The sequence below is a fragment of the Melanotaenia boesemani genome, chromosome 14, assembly GCF_017639745.1.
Source record: "Melanotaenia boesemani isolate fMelBoe1 chromosome 14, fMelBoe1.pri, whole genome shotgun sequence".
Lineage (NCBI taxonomy): Eukaryota > Metazoa > Chordata > Actinopteri > Atheriniformes > Melanotaeniidae > Melanotaenia > Melanotaenia boesemani.
In genome coordinates, this window is record NC_055695.1 from 33073111 (window position 1) to 33088855 (window position 15745).

Sequence of the window (15745 nt, forward strand, 5' to 3'; positions counted from 1 at the left end):
TATTCAGAAGCACATGAAGACATGTCAGATCGGAGTACTAAAGCTGTGTGATTTCCATGGTCATGTAAATGGGTATCTGATAAAGTGTAACAGCTGATGACATCTACATGATGACTTAAATTATTTAAATGCTTCAGAAATCAGGTAAAACTCAGAGTTATCGTGTAAATGTAAACAGACTTATGCTCTTTTATTTCATGAGGAATCAGTTGGGGTTTTGCTGCTAGGTGCTCGGTGACATCAGACTTTGTGTTCCTAAATGTGAGTGAATGAGTTTGAACCTGCATGTTTGTGTCGTTGATCTCTGCGTTGGCCCTGTGATGGAGGCAGCATCATGAAGTGGGTATAGAAATATGGATGAACTTCTTTCTTATGCTCCTGGTTAAAAATCTCATTATTAATTAATTAAACTGAAGACAACTGCTGTCCTCTAAAAGTTGTTTCCTAATAAAGCCCAAGTCATTTTCATTAGAAAAAACTTTTTTCCTGCTTCAACACTATTATTATTTTCATATTGGCCATTAAATATCTGTTGACCTAGAATAAAAACAGAACATATAAAAGACCTTAGCTTGAGCAGCTTTGCGTATGACAGTGCGACCCCTCCATGCTGTACACACAGTAATTCTGCATAATTTATTTTTCTTTTGGAATTCTTCTTCAACATATGCTTTTGCCTGCGGCACCATAACTTTGATATTTGTAGTTTTGCTTCCTACATTTACTTGTTATTTGTCTTCCCAACTTTGCCTTTAATACCCTGAAGACAATGACACTTTAAAAAGTTTTCTTTTTTTTCCCCCAGCCTTTTCTCCGTTTATAGGCATAAGTTATATTTGTTGTACTCTCCTATAATTTCTGGGATTATGCGTGTGTTATTTCTTGAATAAGGCTCGAGACGTCTCCGTGGGCTTCATGGAAGTACATGAGGCATATTGGCAGGTTGGTGTATTGTGTACAGAGCCTTTTAGTGATGTGTAAGTCATGTTAAATGGTGAGTATTTACTAGGATGAAAATATGTTAAAAGCTGGTCATGTGGTGATGCAGAGACAGAAGAAGTTAGAGACAATGAGTCCAGATGGAAACAAATCTTCTTTTTTGGAGTGGATCTTTAACGTTGTGGTCACACAGCGCACATGCAAAAGATGTTGTACAAAGAAACAAGTCAGACTCAGATTATGTGCAGAGTCGGACATCTTTTCAGCTGGGCCCTTGCAGAACAGGTCACTGACTGGTAACCAAGACCCAGGTCTGGACCCAGGTCTGGACCCAAAAGCTGTCCCATATGCACCCGGACCTAAAACAGAGTTATGATTTACAACGTGGTGGTGTGTTTCTATTTTAACAGGCACACAGGCCAGTTGCATGCTAGTTAAGTCATCCCACATGATACCACTCAGCCAATCAAATCTATGCATTCCAGCAAACATTTCTACAGTGCAGACGGATGTAAGAGGCGAGTAACATGAAAAGATAGTAGAATGAAAAAGAAAGATAGCAACATGTAGAAAAAACAAAGGAGAAACACGAGAAAGTTTAGATGAAAAGAAAGATGAGACACAAATGGATAAAAAAAATAAGAAAGTGTCATGATCTGCAGGGTTTTAGTTCTTGTTCTGTGGTCTGTCTTCCTGGTGTATTTAGAAAAGTTGTTTGCCCTCGTGTATTCTGTCTGCTTTACTTCCTGTTCCTGCTTCTTACTTGCCACACCTGCTTCTTGTCTTATAATAAGCTGAGAACGGCCCCAACTTTGTTCAGATCCGGGTTAGGGGTCCTGAGAACGGCCCCAACTTTGTTCGGATCCGGGTTTGGGGTCCTGAGAACGGCCCCAACTTTGTTCGGATCCGGGTTTGGGGTCCTGAGAATGCCCCGACTCCGTTCAAATCCAGGTTTGGGGTCCTGAGAATGCCCCAACTCCGTTAGAATCCGGGTTTGGAGTCCTGAGAATGGTCCCGACTTTGTTCGGATCCAGGTTTGGGGTCCTGAGAATGGCCCCGACTCTGTTCGGATCCGGGTTTGGGGTCCTGAAAATGGTCTCGACTTTGTTCGGATCCAGGTCTGGAGCCCTGCTGAGTTAAACAACATTAGCCTGAATAAATATGTCAGTGCTGCAGAAAGTAATAATCCTGTCTGACATGTCGACATGATGGTTTCTCATGCAGTACCACCCAAGAGGTACTGCACTAAGTGGTGAGCACCATCCCATTCTGTCTTGGGAAGTTTAAGCCTCAGTTTTAAGGCTTCTTTTATACCCAGTCTTGTCACCCGCACCAGTCACCAGTTAATATGCTGACTGTAGAGTCTTGTAACATCTTACTTTGCCTATTCTCCTGCTTTCTTCTTTCCCTTCTTCACGCAAGTTTGTCTTAATACTCGTTAACAGATGCAGTTCTTTCTCCAAAGCTATTTTTTTCCTCTCTCTCTCCTTCACTGAACAAATGCCAAAAGTCCACCAAATTTCCGTAGCAATTACTCTGCATTGCCGCGGAGGGACAGACAAGCGAAGCAGAGCAACTTAAAATGGCTTTATAAAATGGCCTCCCAGGCCCTTTAATTACACCTGTATTGATTGCTATGTGCAAGTTTCCCACTTTCACTTACTGCTCTTTCTTCTCAAGTCTGCATAAATACCCAGCCGAAAACAGAACTGAGATGCTTCTTTCTGATTACAAAGCTGCTTCAATACACTCTACTTGGGATTTAAATAACGGGATGATAGGAATAAAAATTTCAAGATCTGTATAATTTAGGAAGCATCTTTGTTAGTTTTTAGCCATGCCCAGTAAGGATAACATACCCCAACGACTAATATTATATATCTCTTTGTAGAATACAGAGGAGTTACTCTCTTTTTTCCCTAAGAAGTTCAGTAAAAGAACTAAACTTGTTTTGTTTAAGATTAAAATGTGGCTACAGAACTACATTAAGCTACATAAAATGCTTACCTTTGCCTGAGTGTAGCCGAGGCTTCTTACAGTTATTTGGTCACATCATCATAAAAAATTTGAAGAAAAAAAAAAATGTTTTCACTAAAGTCAGAATCTTACATCAGCCTCTGACTCTGGAAGTCAGATTAACAACTAAAATGGAAAAACTAATAATTGTCAGATAATAATAATCAGATGGGTCATTAAAGACATAAACTGATTATTTTGATATGAAATAGAACACAAAATATTTGGCTTAAATATCCTGTAGTTTTCAGAAAACACTGCCATTAGAAATATTAAAACAAATATCACTAATTATGTTAATCAAACATTTCTAATGTAAAAAACTATTAACTTGAGGGTTACAAAATTGTTCAGAAATCTCTGTTAGAGAAACCGTTTTGAAATTGTGGGTATTTTTCTCTTTTTCTCCAAAGAAAGAACCAAGCGAACTGGAAACGTAGTGAAGCTATCCAGTCATTGCACCAATTCATGCTCTAAATGAAAGAAACGCTGAAGAGGTGAAAGCCAAACGTTGCATAACAAACAGGCTCAAACGTGACATAGAAACCTTTTCTGGGAACTAGAGGATGACACCCTGCCTTCTTAATAATAATGACTTCATCCTTAGTTTGGGAAATTAGTCTCAGTGTTTTACCCGTCGTAAGATTTTACTAGAGAGCAGTAGGCTGCCCTGCTTCAGCACTCAGGGAGCACTTGGGGGGTTGAGGTCTGTGCTCAGGGGCTATGGTGGTCCACTACTGTTGGCACACCTGGGACTTGAGCCTGGGTTCTCCAGATTTAAGCTCACCTCTGTAAGCATTTAGCTACCGTCTTTAACTCCAGTCTTTGACCGTTTGGTGCGTTACTTTAACAGTGTAAACTCCATGTTAATTACATGTGGAAAAAGCCTACTGAGACATGTTTTTTATTTACATCGATCATTTTATCTCCTCTAACTCTCAAACACAACTGACAGGCTATGTTCACTCTGCATGTCTTCATGCTCAAATCCAACTTACTTCCAAATTCAGATTCTATTTGCCAGGGTTGTTCACATTATCACATCAACTGCAAGCTTCATCACATTTAAGCGTGAACGGTGCGTCAGAAGTTCAGAAACATGTTCCGATTAAATCTAATGAGGAATCTTTTGACTGGACCAAAAATAGCAAAAATCCATCTGTAACTAACTTTGTTGTAAAACAAGTAAAGCACAAGAATAAGTGATGTTTGATAGATATGGAAATTAGGATACATCTTACAAGCTTTCTTTTACTGTGGAACATTACATCATGTTTATGTTTTCAACAAATAACAGAAACAAACACAGACTATAGTCTTTTAAACAAGCTCATCAATCTGCAACATGCAGTAAATTTGAGTCACCTCTTACTTGTAGAAGCAGCCCTATCTGTAAAGCCATTCATCATGGAGGGAAATTATTCTATGACAAATCTCTCTCTCCCTCTTGGTGCGTATGTCTGCAGACTGAATACACAAAAGGCCCTCATGTTCCAGCCCTCCTCTTTAGCCACAGTCATTTGTGCCATTGTCAAAAGTGATAAATGGGTTATGTGGCTGTGATAAGAGAAAGCAGTGAATTTTTATAATGCATTAAACCGGCGTGAGAGGGCAAGCAGACAGGCTGGCTGGCTGTGCTGTAGGCAGGAGACCTCTGTCACACAGTCTGAAATCCTGCTTCACATCTTTACTGGCGCTTCGTCTGTATTTCCCTCAGATATTCAGCCATCAACCACCCTTGAGCTCGCAGCCGTCCAGCAAGGCAGCAGAACTGGCAGCCACAATACCCAGTGACACACATCACATGGCACTCTGAGTGTGTTTGAGCATGATGTTCTTTACTTTCATGTGAGTGCTCTTCGGAGTTGTCACTTGTCTTCTATTTTTATGTCCATCATGTTGTGATGAAATTGGGATGAAGGATGAGAAGTACACATGTAGCAACTACTTCATCAGGACCACCTTCTAGTACCAGGTCGGACCCCCTGTCCCTCCAGAACTGCCTTAATCCCTGGTGTGATAGATGGAAGCAGGTGTTGGAAACCTTCCTCAGAGGTTTTCTCCGTATTGACATGACAGCATCACACAGTTGCTGCAGGTTTGTCGGCTGCATCCATGATGAGAATCTCCCGTTCCACCACATCCCAAAGCTGCTCTACTGGACTGAGATCTGGTGGCTGTGGAGGACGTTGGAGTCCAGTGAACTCATCGTCATGTTCTAGAAAGCAGGTGGAGATGATCTGAGCTTTGTGACATGGTGCATTATCCTGCTGGAAGTAGCATCAGAAGATGCTCCACTGTGGTCACAAAGGGATGGACATGGTCAGCAACAATACTCAGGTAGGCTGTGCTGGTTAAACCAGGCCACGTTGGTACTAAGGGGACCAAAGTGGACCAAGAAAATCTCCCCCCACCATTACACCAGCAGCAGCCTGAAGTGTTGATCCACGGCAGGATGGATCCATGTTTTCATTCTTCTAACATCAGTGTTGAAAACACTTCTTGATCACATCAATGACTGAATATGAGGGGCCTTTTGAGACATTATTCAGAATTACTCTCTCACACACACATGAAATCACAGTCATTCACAAACCTCAGGGCTGCAGAGACCGTTGATGCTTTTAAAAAGAGGCTTATGAACTTTTTAGCTTAGCTTTTAACTAAATTTTATTTGATCTTAATTTATTTTACAGCACTTTATTTCACGTTATTTTATTTTCATTTTACTTAACTGTATTTATTTATTCATTCATTCTTAGCTGTTATTTTCTAGATTATGTAATCTTTGTTAAAACTCCAGTGTTTTCCTCATGGGAATCCTCCACACCAGCAGTTTTGCCTGCTCAATCTGGGGGTTGTTGCCATGGTGATCGCCCTTGTCTGGGTGGCTGGGGTCCTACACTGCAGCCTTATGGCTGTGGTGTAGGCCCCGGTCTGCCCTGATCTGGGTGGTTGCCATGGTAGCGGCTTCCGTGGACATGGGTGGACTGGCTCCTGGTGTGGATGTATCCCCATGATATGGTTTCTTTACAGCAGCATCAGCCAGATGTTTATCACTTTTAGTGTTTATACCTAGTCAGTTTAGAGACAGTCATGTTTGTGGGGGGCGGGGTTGTTTGCTTGTATTTACATGTGTGTGCGTGCAACTGTGTGAAAGATTTTAATGAGTGTTTCTTATGTTATGTAATTCTAGTTTGATGTATGTAAAGGCTTGTTTTATTTTATTGTTAATATGCAAGCACTTTGTGTTGCCTTCAGCAAGAAAAGCACTTTATAAATAAAGTTTTGGTTTGATTTTATGATACCAAAACCTCTCGTATATCATACTGAAATCATTCACACACTATAGTGAAATTTGTAATATGTATGACAGGAATTCTACTAGTGTGTGTGAGAGGGAAACGCAGGTGAAGTGTATGCTGTCCAGTGCTGTCCAGTCACACAGTGTTCTCCAACATCTTCCTCTTCACTTTGTTAGAAAATGCGCTCCTGTTTTTTTTTTCTATACGTGACTTCCTTTTCAAATGAAATTCACTCTCACACACACTAGTAGAATTCCTTTCATACATACTAGTGAAATGTGATTTCAGAAATTTCATTATGGTGTGTGAATGATTTTAGTGTGTTATAGGAGAGGTGTGAAAGATTTAAATTTCACGAGGGTAATTCGGAATGAAACGGCCCATCATAACTGAAAGCGCTGTGCTTAACTGCCCCATCCAACCCAAATCCTGGGTATTTATGAGCTTTTCTGTGGCTTGTTGAAGCTAAAATATGAGATTGATTTCTAGTCTGAAGTGTAATGAACTACTATAATCCTGCTCTAGAATTCTCTTCTATGGGTAACATTTAAGAGTCTAAACATATTTGGTTGTTTTAATATAATGACAGAGTATCTTGTTGAATCACTTTCAGCAGTAACAACTTGAATCTTAATATAATATAATTTGATATAATTAATAAAATAAAAAATAATTTTCATGTATTTTGGCTCACTCTTCTTTCCAAAGTTTCTCTGGGTCATAGAGATTTACCAGCATGAAGTCCAGACTTTAACTTGCACAGAATTTCATCATATTGATGTGTGGATTGGAATTATTGGCAAACATAATCTTGCCTGTCTAAGTGCTTCCTTTAAATGCTTCTTCTACCACTAAGTGGAATGGAGGAGGGATATTTGTCATGACAAAGCAGAGAGCATTAGCGGAAGGCTCTGGCAGAAAACATCTCTGGTGTGGGTCGATTCACCACCAGCAGTCATTTACGGGTAAAAGTTCTTCCTGGTGAAGCGTTCCCACAGACACTCCGGTTCAGCGTGTTCACCGCTCACTGCATCAAACTCACTCATTAAACACGTTTTCACATGCGAGATTTTTCTTTTACAGGCGTGCACGGTGATGCTTTTCTTTATATTGAATCTTATTTGACTTTGCACTTAATTTTTCTGTTTATTCTTTTTTCAGTTTTTTCTATCATATTTATATAACTTAAATATTCTTTAATAATAATATAATAAAAATAACATTCTAGCTGTATTATTTTGTCCTCCTGTTTATCACAGAGGCTAACTATATATGTATGTATATATTTTACATTTTATATTTTACATACATTAACGTATATATTTATTCGTCAGTGAGTGGCAGCAAAGTGGTTAACCCTTTATTGCCCTGTGAATCATGTGTAACACACAGTTTGAGAACTTTTGCATCACTATATGGTAAAAACATTGTTCAAAACCCTGTCATATATATATATATATATATATATATATATATATATATATATATATATATATATATTTAGCTAATGGGCCAAATAAACATTCCAGAGTAAAAAGTTAGACTGTCTTCTGCATTTTGTCTCGGGTCGTCCTTTAAAGGGTTAATTTTCTATCCCCACCCACATAGGTGTTGGTGTGAATTTTATCAGACATTTTTAAATTTAGTCTCAGTTTTAGTCCAGTTTCAATCATGCTTATTAGTTTTTATTTTGGACAAGAAACATTCCAATCAAAGCAAATACAAAAATGGTCTGGGAGTGCAGGGTCAAAAACAGTGACGTTTGAAACATTACAATCCTTAGATATCACTAGGTCCAGTATATTCTGTTATGAGTGGGCTCAGTGACATGTTGTGACAGTCCAAAATTCTCTAGCACAGATAGGAATTTTTTAACATATCGATCATTTGGGCAATCAATGTGTATGTTAAAATCCCCAGAGATTATAACACTGTCAAACTCGGTTATAGCAGCTGAAACCAATTCCATAAAATCATTAATAAGGAGAGCAGAATATTTTGGTGGCCTGTAAATTATTATTAAAACAGTTTTGACTCTGCAGGATAGTGCAACAGCCAAATGCTCAAAAGAGCAATACGTGCCAAATGACAGCTGTTTACAACTTAGCTTATTATTGAATAAAACTGCCACTCCACCTCCCTTTTTCCCTGTTCTAATTTCATCTAAGAACATATAGTTTGGAGGCACGGATTCGTTAAGAGGTAGTGCTCAATTATTTTCATCGAGCCATGTTTCAGTCAAAGCAATAGGTCCAGCTTATGCTGTGTAATAAAATCATTAATTAAAAATGACTCGGAGGACAGAGATTGAATATTTAGAAGTGCTAGATGCAATGGTTCTGGATTTAATGTAGATTCTCCAGCCAAGGTTATTGAGGTTTGACAGAGCTTAATGTTTGAACATACACTATGATGTCTAGGTTTGTGTGTCCTTTTCAATCTGTTTAAAATAATAACAGGAATCTTTAACATTCCTTGATTTTGTGTACTAATGACATCTGATTGTCAGATAATTTAACTTGCTTGTACAGCCATATCAATGTTCATAGACAGCAGTGAGGAGCCTTTGTAGTTGGGATGAAAACGATCAGTTTTAAAAAGTACTGGTTTGTTATAAAAAGCAACAAAATTGTCAACATATATAACGTTTTTGATATTACAGTATGCCTTTAGCCAGATATATAGCTGGAGCACACGACTGAACTTGACGTCACCAAAACAGGGAGGTGGGACGGACCGGAGATGACGTGTTGTTTACCTGTCGCTTTCAGCGTGAGCAGCAGGTGGATGAAGTCATCTTTAAGTTTTTCCGATTGTTGCAACTTAATGTCATTTAGTCCGACATGCACAACAATTGTGGAAATAGATGATTTTCAACACACTTTGGGATTACTTTGGTAATGTCCTCTACTTTAGCTCCCGGGAAGCAGATTTTTTGCAGCAGGGAAGGATGCGGGACGAATGATGGACGAGCCCACAACAAGGACATCAGGTGGAGAGGGACTTCCAAATGATGTACTCCGTGGTCTGTTTTGGTTAGATTGGGACACCGCGGGAGACGGGTTCAGAACAGAATCAATCAATCAATCAATCTTTATTTATAGAGCACTTTTCATACATAAATGCAGCACAAAGTGCTTTCCATGGTTAAAACAATGCCCCCTCCCCCAAACACCACACACAACCCCCTCCCTCCCCGCTTGTGTACAAGCAAGCATACACATACACATACACACACACATACTTGCACATATTAAAAGACTAATGTGAGGTTGAGCACAGATGAGCCTGGTAAGGAAACACTATCACAGGGAGCCGTCTGCACCGGGAGCCGCTCACAGGCCACGACCGCCAGGACACCGACCCAGGGCACACGGCCAAGTGAGAGGCAGAGGAGCCACCCAACCAGACTGAAGAACCCGCAGGACAGAGTCGCAGCAGCCACAGCCGATGAAAGCCCCCGGTGCAGAGAGCCCCCTCTGAGGAAACACTGGGGAATAACCTAAAAATAATATAAATAGAATAAAAGCATAAAATAAATGAAAATGGGTTAACATAGAAAAATAAATAGGCTAGGGGAATAAAATAAATAAAAATAAAATGAATAAATATTAAGTAAAAGCTAAATTAAAAAGGTGGGTCTTGAGCCTGCTCTTAAAAACATTAACATTCTCTGCAGCCCTGAGCTCCTCCGGCAGGCTGTTCCAGAGACGAGGACCATACCACTGGAAAGCTGCCTCTCCATGAGTATGTGTCCTGACTTTAGGTACAGTCAGGAGGCCAGTACCGGAAGACCTCAGGTGCCGCGAGGGTTCATAAGGTAAAAGCAAATCTGAAAGATAAGAAGGCCCAAGACCATTAAGACATTTAAAAACCAGTAAGAGAACCTTAAAATTGATCCTGAAACACACGGGGAGCCAATGCAGTGATTCTAAAACCGGTGTAATGTGGGCCCGCCCTCTGGTCTTCGTCAGCACACGAGCAGCTGAGTTCTGTAGAAGTTGTAGAGGTGCAATACTCTTTTTGGGAAGACCAGAGAGCAGGGCATTACAGTAGTCAATACGACTGGTGATAAAAGCATGCATCAGCATCTCCGTGTTGGCCCGAGAGAGAATGGGGCGGACTCTGGCTATGTTTTTTAGATGATAAAATCCTATTTTAGTAATATGTTTAATATGTGGAATAAAACCAAGCTCAGAGTCAAAAATAACGCCCAGGTTTTTTACTTGTGATGATGGGTTTAATGCGGATGCCTGTAATTTAGCTAAGAGTTTCTCTCTCTGAGCCTCAGGACCAATGACTAAAACTTCAGTTTTGTCCTGGTTAAGCTGTAAAAAGTTTTCTGCCATCCAGGATTTGATATCTAAAATACAGTTGAAAAGGGCATCCATTGGTCTCGTGTCATCAGGAGACATGGAGATGTACAGCTGAGTATCATCAGCATAACTGTGGAAGTTTACTCCATGCCTCCTGATGATGCTGCCAAGAGGGAGCATATACAAATTAAAAAGAACAGGGCCTAAAACTGACCCTTGAGGCACACCACATGTCATTTTATAGATCTTAGAGGAGCATGTATCCAAACTTACCATATAAGTTCTGTCTGTGAGATAGGAAGTGAACCAGTTGTGAACAGCACCAGAGTGGCCCACCGGGTGTGTCAGTCTGTTTAAAAGAATAGTGTGGTCTACTGTGTCAAAGGCTGCGCTAAGATCCAGTAGCACCAAGACTGAGAGATTCTGTGAGTCATAGTTAATCCTAAAATCATTTAAAACCTTCAGGAGAGCAGTCTCTGTGCTGTGGTTCACCCTAAATCCAGACTGATATATCTCAAGGATATTTCTACTATTTAAAAAATCATTAAGCTGAATAAAAACCAGTTTTTCTAGAATTTTACTTAAAAATGGTAAGTTGGATACAGGTCTATAGTTATTAAAATCATTACAATCCAAACGCCCATCTGAAGAGAGCAATTTATCATGCATAAAAGCTCGTCTTTAAAAAATCCATAAAATGATTTAAAAAGTGAAGTGGGAATTGGGTCTAAAAGACATGTGGTGGGTTTTACTGTGGAGAAAACTTTATCAAGGATCTCAGCATTAAACATGACAAAACTGTCCAGTGTCTCCTCAGGTAAAACCAAGCACTCAGATGTGTTCGTGTTCTGGTTGGATGAAATACCACATCTGATGGCACTGATTTTACCTCTGAAGTAGTCTGCAAACTGCTCACAGAGAGAGTCTGTTGGGGTTCGCTGGGAGCTGTTAAAATCAGGGTTACATAGGTGATCGATGGTGGAAAAAAGAACCTTGGGATTATTTTTATTGTTACTGATTATTTTTGCGAAGTATATGTTTCTTGAGTTCCTTAGTGCGTTATTGTAAATTTTAAGTTGCTCACAAAATATCTGATGACTTATTGTCATTTTATTTTTCCTCCATCTCCTTTCTGCCGCCCTGCAATTTCTTTTGAGTTTTTTAACCTCCTCATTCCTCCAGGGAGATATAAGTTTTGGGTAAATCTTTTTTGTAGTGAGTGGAGCGACAGAGTCGAGGCTTGTCTTCAGTTTACTGTTAAAGTGTTCAACAATAAAATCACAGGGTGCAGGTAAAATCACAGGAGGACATTTATCTAAAACCTTGATACAATTTGCAGCCACTTCAGAGGTTAGATAGCGCTTCCTCACAGTTTGCACCGAGGTCTCCCGCTGAATAAAACCGGTGATGTTAAAAAACACACAGTAGTGGTCAGAGACAGCCAAGTCAACAACAGAGGACACACTGGCAGAAAGGCCATAGGTAATGACCAAGTCCAGTGTGTGTCCTCTGTTGTGAGTCGGCTGTGTGACATGTTGCGTAAAATCCATATAGTTAAGAATGTTTAAAAATTCTTTTGAAACAGGGTCTAAAGGATTATTTATGTGCAGGTTAAAATCACCGGTTAAAATTATCATGTTGTACGTTGTGTGTATGATTGATAAAAATTCTGAAAACTCATTAATAAAAGCAACACATTTTTGTGGTGGTCTATAAACGGTGACACATAAAATTGGAGGGCTGCTAAAAACAATGGTGTGATATTCAAAAGTGGTAAAATTAGCGAATAAAATCTGTTTAGTGGTGAGAGTGTTATTGGTTAAAGATGCTGTGCCCTTTCCTACCAGTTCTTATAGAAAAAGAATAGTTAAAATTTGGTGGGGAGGTCTCAGCTAGAACAACAGGTGCATCCACACCCAACCATGTTTCAGTTAAAAACAAACAGTCTAGTTTGTGGTCTAAAATCAGGTAATTGACAATAAAAGACTTGTTTAACAGAGAGCGTATATTTAAAAGTGCCATGTTGAGTGTGACTGGTGACATTTGAACTGAAAAGGCAGGTACTGGCTGACATTTTGGAAGAGGCCTGAGATTATTGATGTTTACGGTATGATATGGTTTGTGGTGGTGTGGTTGCTCTCTGAATGTGATGATGACATGAATTGATGAACTGTTTGGAGGAATGTTAGGTCCAAGTCCAGTATTGCGAGCTTTGCTGTTAAAAGTGGAACTGAGTAAGTAGGAACTGGGACCAGGGGAGCATCAATCCATGGCGGACAGGTCAGCAGGTGCAGTGGGTCCAGAAGGAGTTATAACTTTCCGAGGCAATGTTGTTCTTCTAAAAGGCGGTGCCACTGACAGAGAAACCCCCTGCGCCGCTGTCAGAGGTGGATCCCTTGTTTCAGAAGCAACAGCTGAGCCAGCATGTTCTGGCTGTGGGCATTGGGGCTGACAATCAAGATTTTCTAAAGCTTGAAACCTGTTTTCAAGATGCAGTACTTCTTCAGTTTTGCGGGGCCGAGTGGCAACCCTTGACTAATTGCCCATGCTTCGGCACAGATGGAGTAGAACACCTCGGAAGTTTAGGTTGTGCCCCAAGCCTCGGCCAGATGTCATCCCTTAAATGTAGAGCAGAACCTGTACCACAGGTTTGATCTCCACCTGCAGCAACGGATCCAGACCATGGCAGAGTTTTATCATCATCTCCGCAAGGTGTGGAACAAGGAGGGGAGCACTCAGAAAAGCCATTGCGGCTAACAGAGACGAGCATGGACAAGTGTTTAGCCTGGGACGCAGCGATGGTGGAAAACTCAGATGATTTTATCCTTTTCATCAATGCTGCTTTTAAGATGAGAGATGTCCGACCTCAATTTGGCGATCGTAGGTTCACATGAGTGACAAGCCATCAGCACTTTATAGTTGTAACTTAGGTAGCCTATTAGCAGCAGCCGCTCGCCGTGTGGCGGGTAGGCTAAGAAAGTCAAACCTTTGTGATCTGTATAAAACTCACAGAACTTCTTGCATCCACCAACAGAACAACATTTGTTGAACACCGAGGAAAAAAACGTGTACGCTTGCACAGAAAAGATCGATATGGCAGACACGTCTGCTCCGTCCATTTTGATATCACAAAACTCTGGTGACCCCAGACATTTAAAACACAATTTTACTTTTTACCATATTTAGGCTATTTCATGTATGAAAATGTAAGTTAAAGTTGTTTTGAATTAAGTGTGGCATATTATTTTATCAAGATGATTGGTTTCAGTAGTAGTAGTAGTTAGTTTGCATCCATGTGTAGCTGCCCAGGTGTTTTGTGGTAACTATAGTTCACTTGCAGCTCCTAGATTAACTCATACTTCTGTCTGCTTTAATTAAACTTGCCATCCAACTAAAAACATAGTTGCCCGACCGGTATAACGTATCTAAGTTAGCATAAATTCAATTCACACAAAATCTATCAGCAAGTTGCTACAGTCGTTACACGCTACGAAGCTAATGTAAGTTAGCCAGTGACACACAATATCAACAAGTGGCTAACTGCAGCTGAGAGCTGCGTGCCGCTGCTAGGACCAAGCCTCTTTTGAGTGCTTTTGGACGGGGGAGGGGTCTGTGCAGCACTGACTCTACATTGAAAAGACTAAACTATGTTCATTCACGTCAGTCTCCAATACTACCAGAAAAAGTCGCTAGATTTGTCGCTAGTCGCTTTTGTGAAAAAAAAAAAAAAAAAAAAAAACTTGCTAGAGGGATCTGAAAACTCACTAAATAAACCGACAAAGTCACTAAGCTGGCAACACCGAGGGGGTGTCACTGTGTGAGTGGTGGAAGAGCCGAGGAGGAGGAGGAGAGAGGATTTTTGTCCCGTCTTTGTTCGTGAACTAAAATATCCATAGATTTTAGCCTAGTTTTTATTTAGTGAACTACATTTCATCTTGTCTTCATTAGCCCACGAACATGCATTCTGATTTAGTCCCAGTTATTGTTTATTAATGGGGGTTTTAGTCTCTTCTAGTCTAGTTTTCATCCGGTAAAAAAATGTGCGTTGACAAAAAATATTTTCGTTTAGTTTTCGTTAACACTAATAGACGTCCACTGTAATGGACACCATGCATCAAAGGGTTTGGGGAATAAGGATGTGTAATGTAACCAGGAGCAGACATGTTGGTAGATGGTTGGTCGTAGTTTTCCACCCTGCATTACAGGACCCTGTGAAAGAGACTGGTGGATTCACCACATTTTCCTTTGTTTTATCCTTTTTCTCTTTGGTCAAGTTTATAATAATAATCATAGACTAGATTTAATTTTAAAGGCACCCAAAGCACTTTACAGTGAATCCATTATTCAGTCTCAAGTCACATTCGTACTTGATGATGGTGAACTACATGTGAAGCCACCCCGATGGAAATCTATGGCGTCTCCAAACATTCATACACGTTCATACAGCGAGGCTTACACTAGAGGCAGGGAGGGTGAGGTGTCTTGCCCAAGGACCCAACAATGAAGCGGTATTCCAGTCGTCCTGCTGTTCCGGCTCCCATGCAGCAGCAGGTCATCATGAGACTCCACCGACAGCGTCCTAGATTCAGACGACCGTTATGTTTGTTCCTGTTCTGTGTAACAGCATACTGAGGCTTCAGCAGTCATCGCTCTGGGAACAGACATCTGACTGGGCATGACCAGCAAACATTTGGACTTTTGAAGTCCAAAACATGAAATTTATTCATGTATTTCTTTTTCCACAGGTAATAAAATATTTTGTTTTCCTCTGACTTTTAGAGCCAAAGAAGATAACTCTGACCGTTGGAAACCAGCTGTCCTACAAGAAGATTTACAACGTTGTGGGATATCTAAGAGGAAGAAGGAACCCAGGTTTGTAAAAACACACATTTTGGAATACGTGTGAATCATCTTATTTCAGATAATCGATGCCACGCCCCTCCGAGGCAGTTTTATCAGAAATCCTGTGAAGAGGAAGCCTGCAGACTCCAGATTAGTCAAGCCATAGACCTCTTTTACCAGGGCCCGGTAAAAGAGGCGTGTCTAAAATCTGAGGAGTTAACCATCCAGCAGTGAGGGACAGGATGATATAACAGTATCAAGGACAGACGGCAGTTATCTTAGACTAAGATGGGAATTAAAATAATGCAGTTTCATGGAAACACAAGC

At 40.3% G+C, this 15745-nt stretch overlaps 1 protein-coding gene across 2 annotated transcripts in view; it reads left to right on the forward strand.

The window, feature by feature from the left end:
* The window catches only part of LOC121652648 (inactive N-acetylated-alpha-linked acidic dipeptidase-like protein 2), a 613163-nt gene that overhangs the window by 400200 nt on the left and 197218 nt on the right, over positions 1-15745 (forward strand). For both annotated transcript variants that reach the window (XM_042005529.1, XM_042005530.1), the window contains one exon: positions 15356-15448. In XM_042005529.1, coding sequence (XP_041861463.1) covers positions 15356-15448 — 93 coding nt within the window. The remainder of the gene's footprint in view (positions 1-15355; positions 15449-15745) is intronic.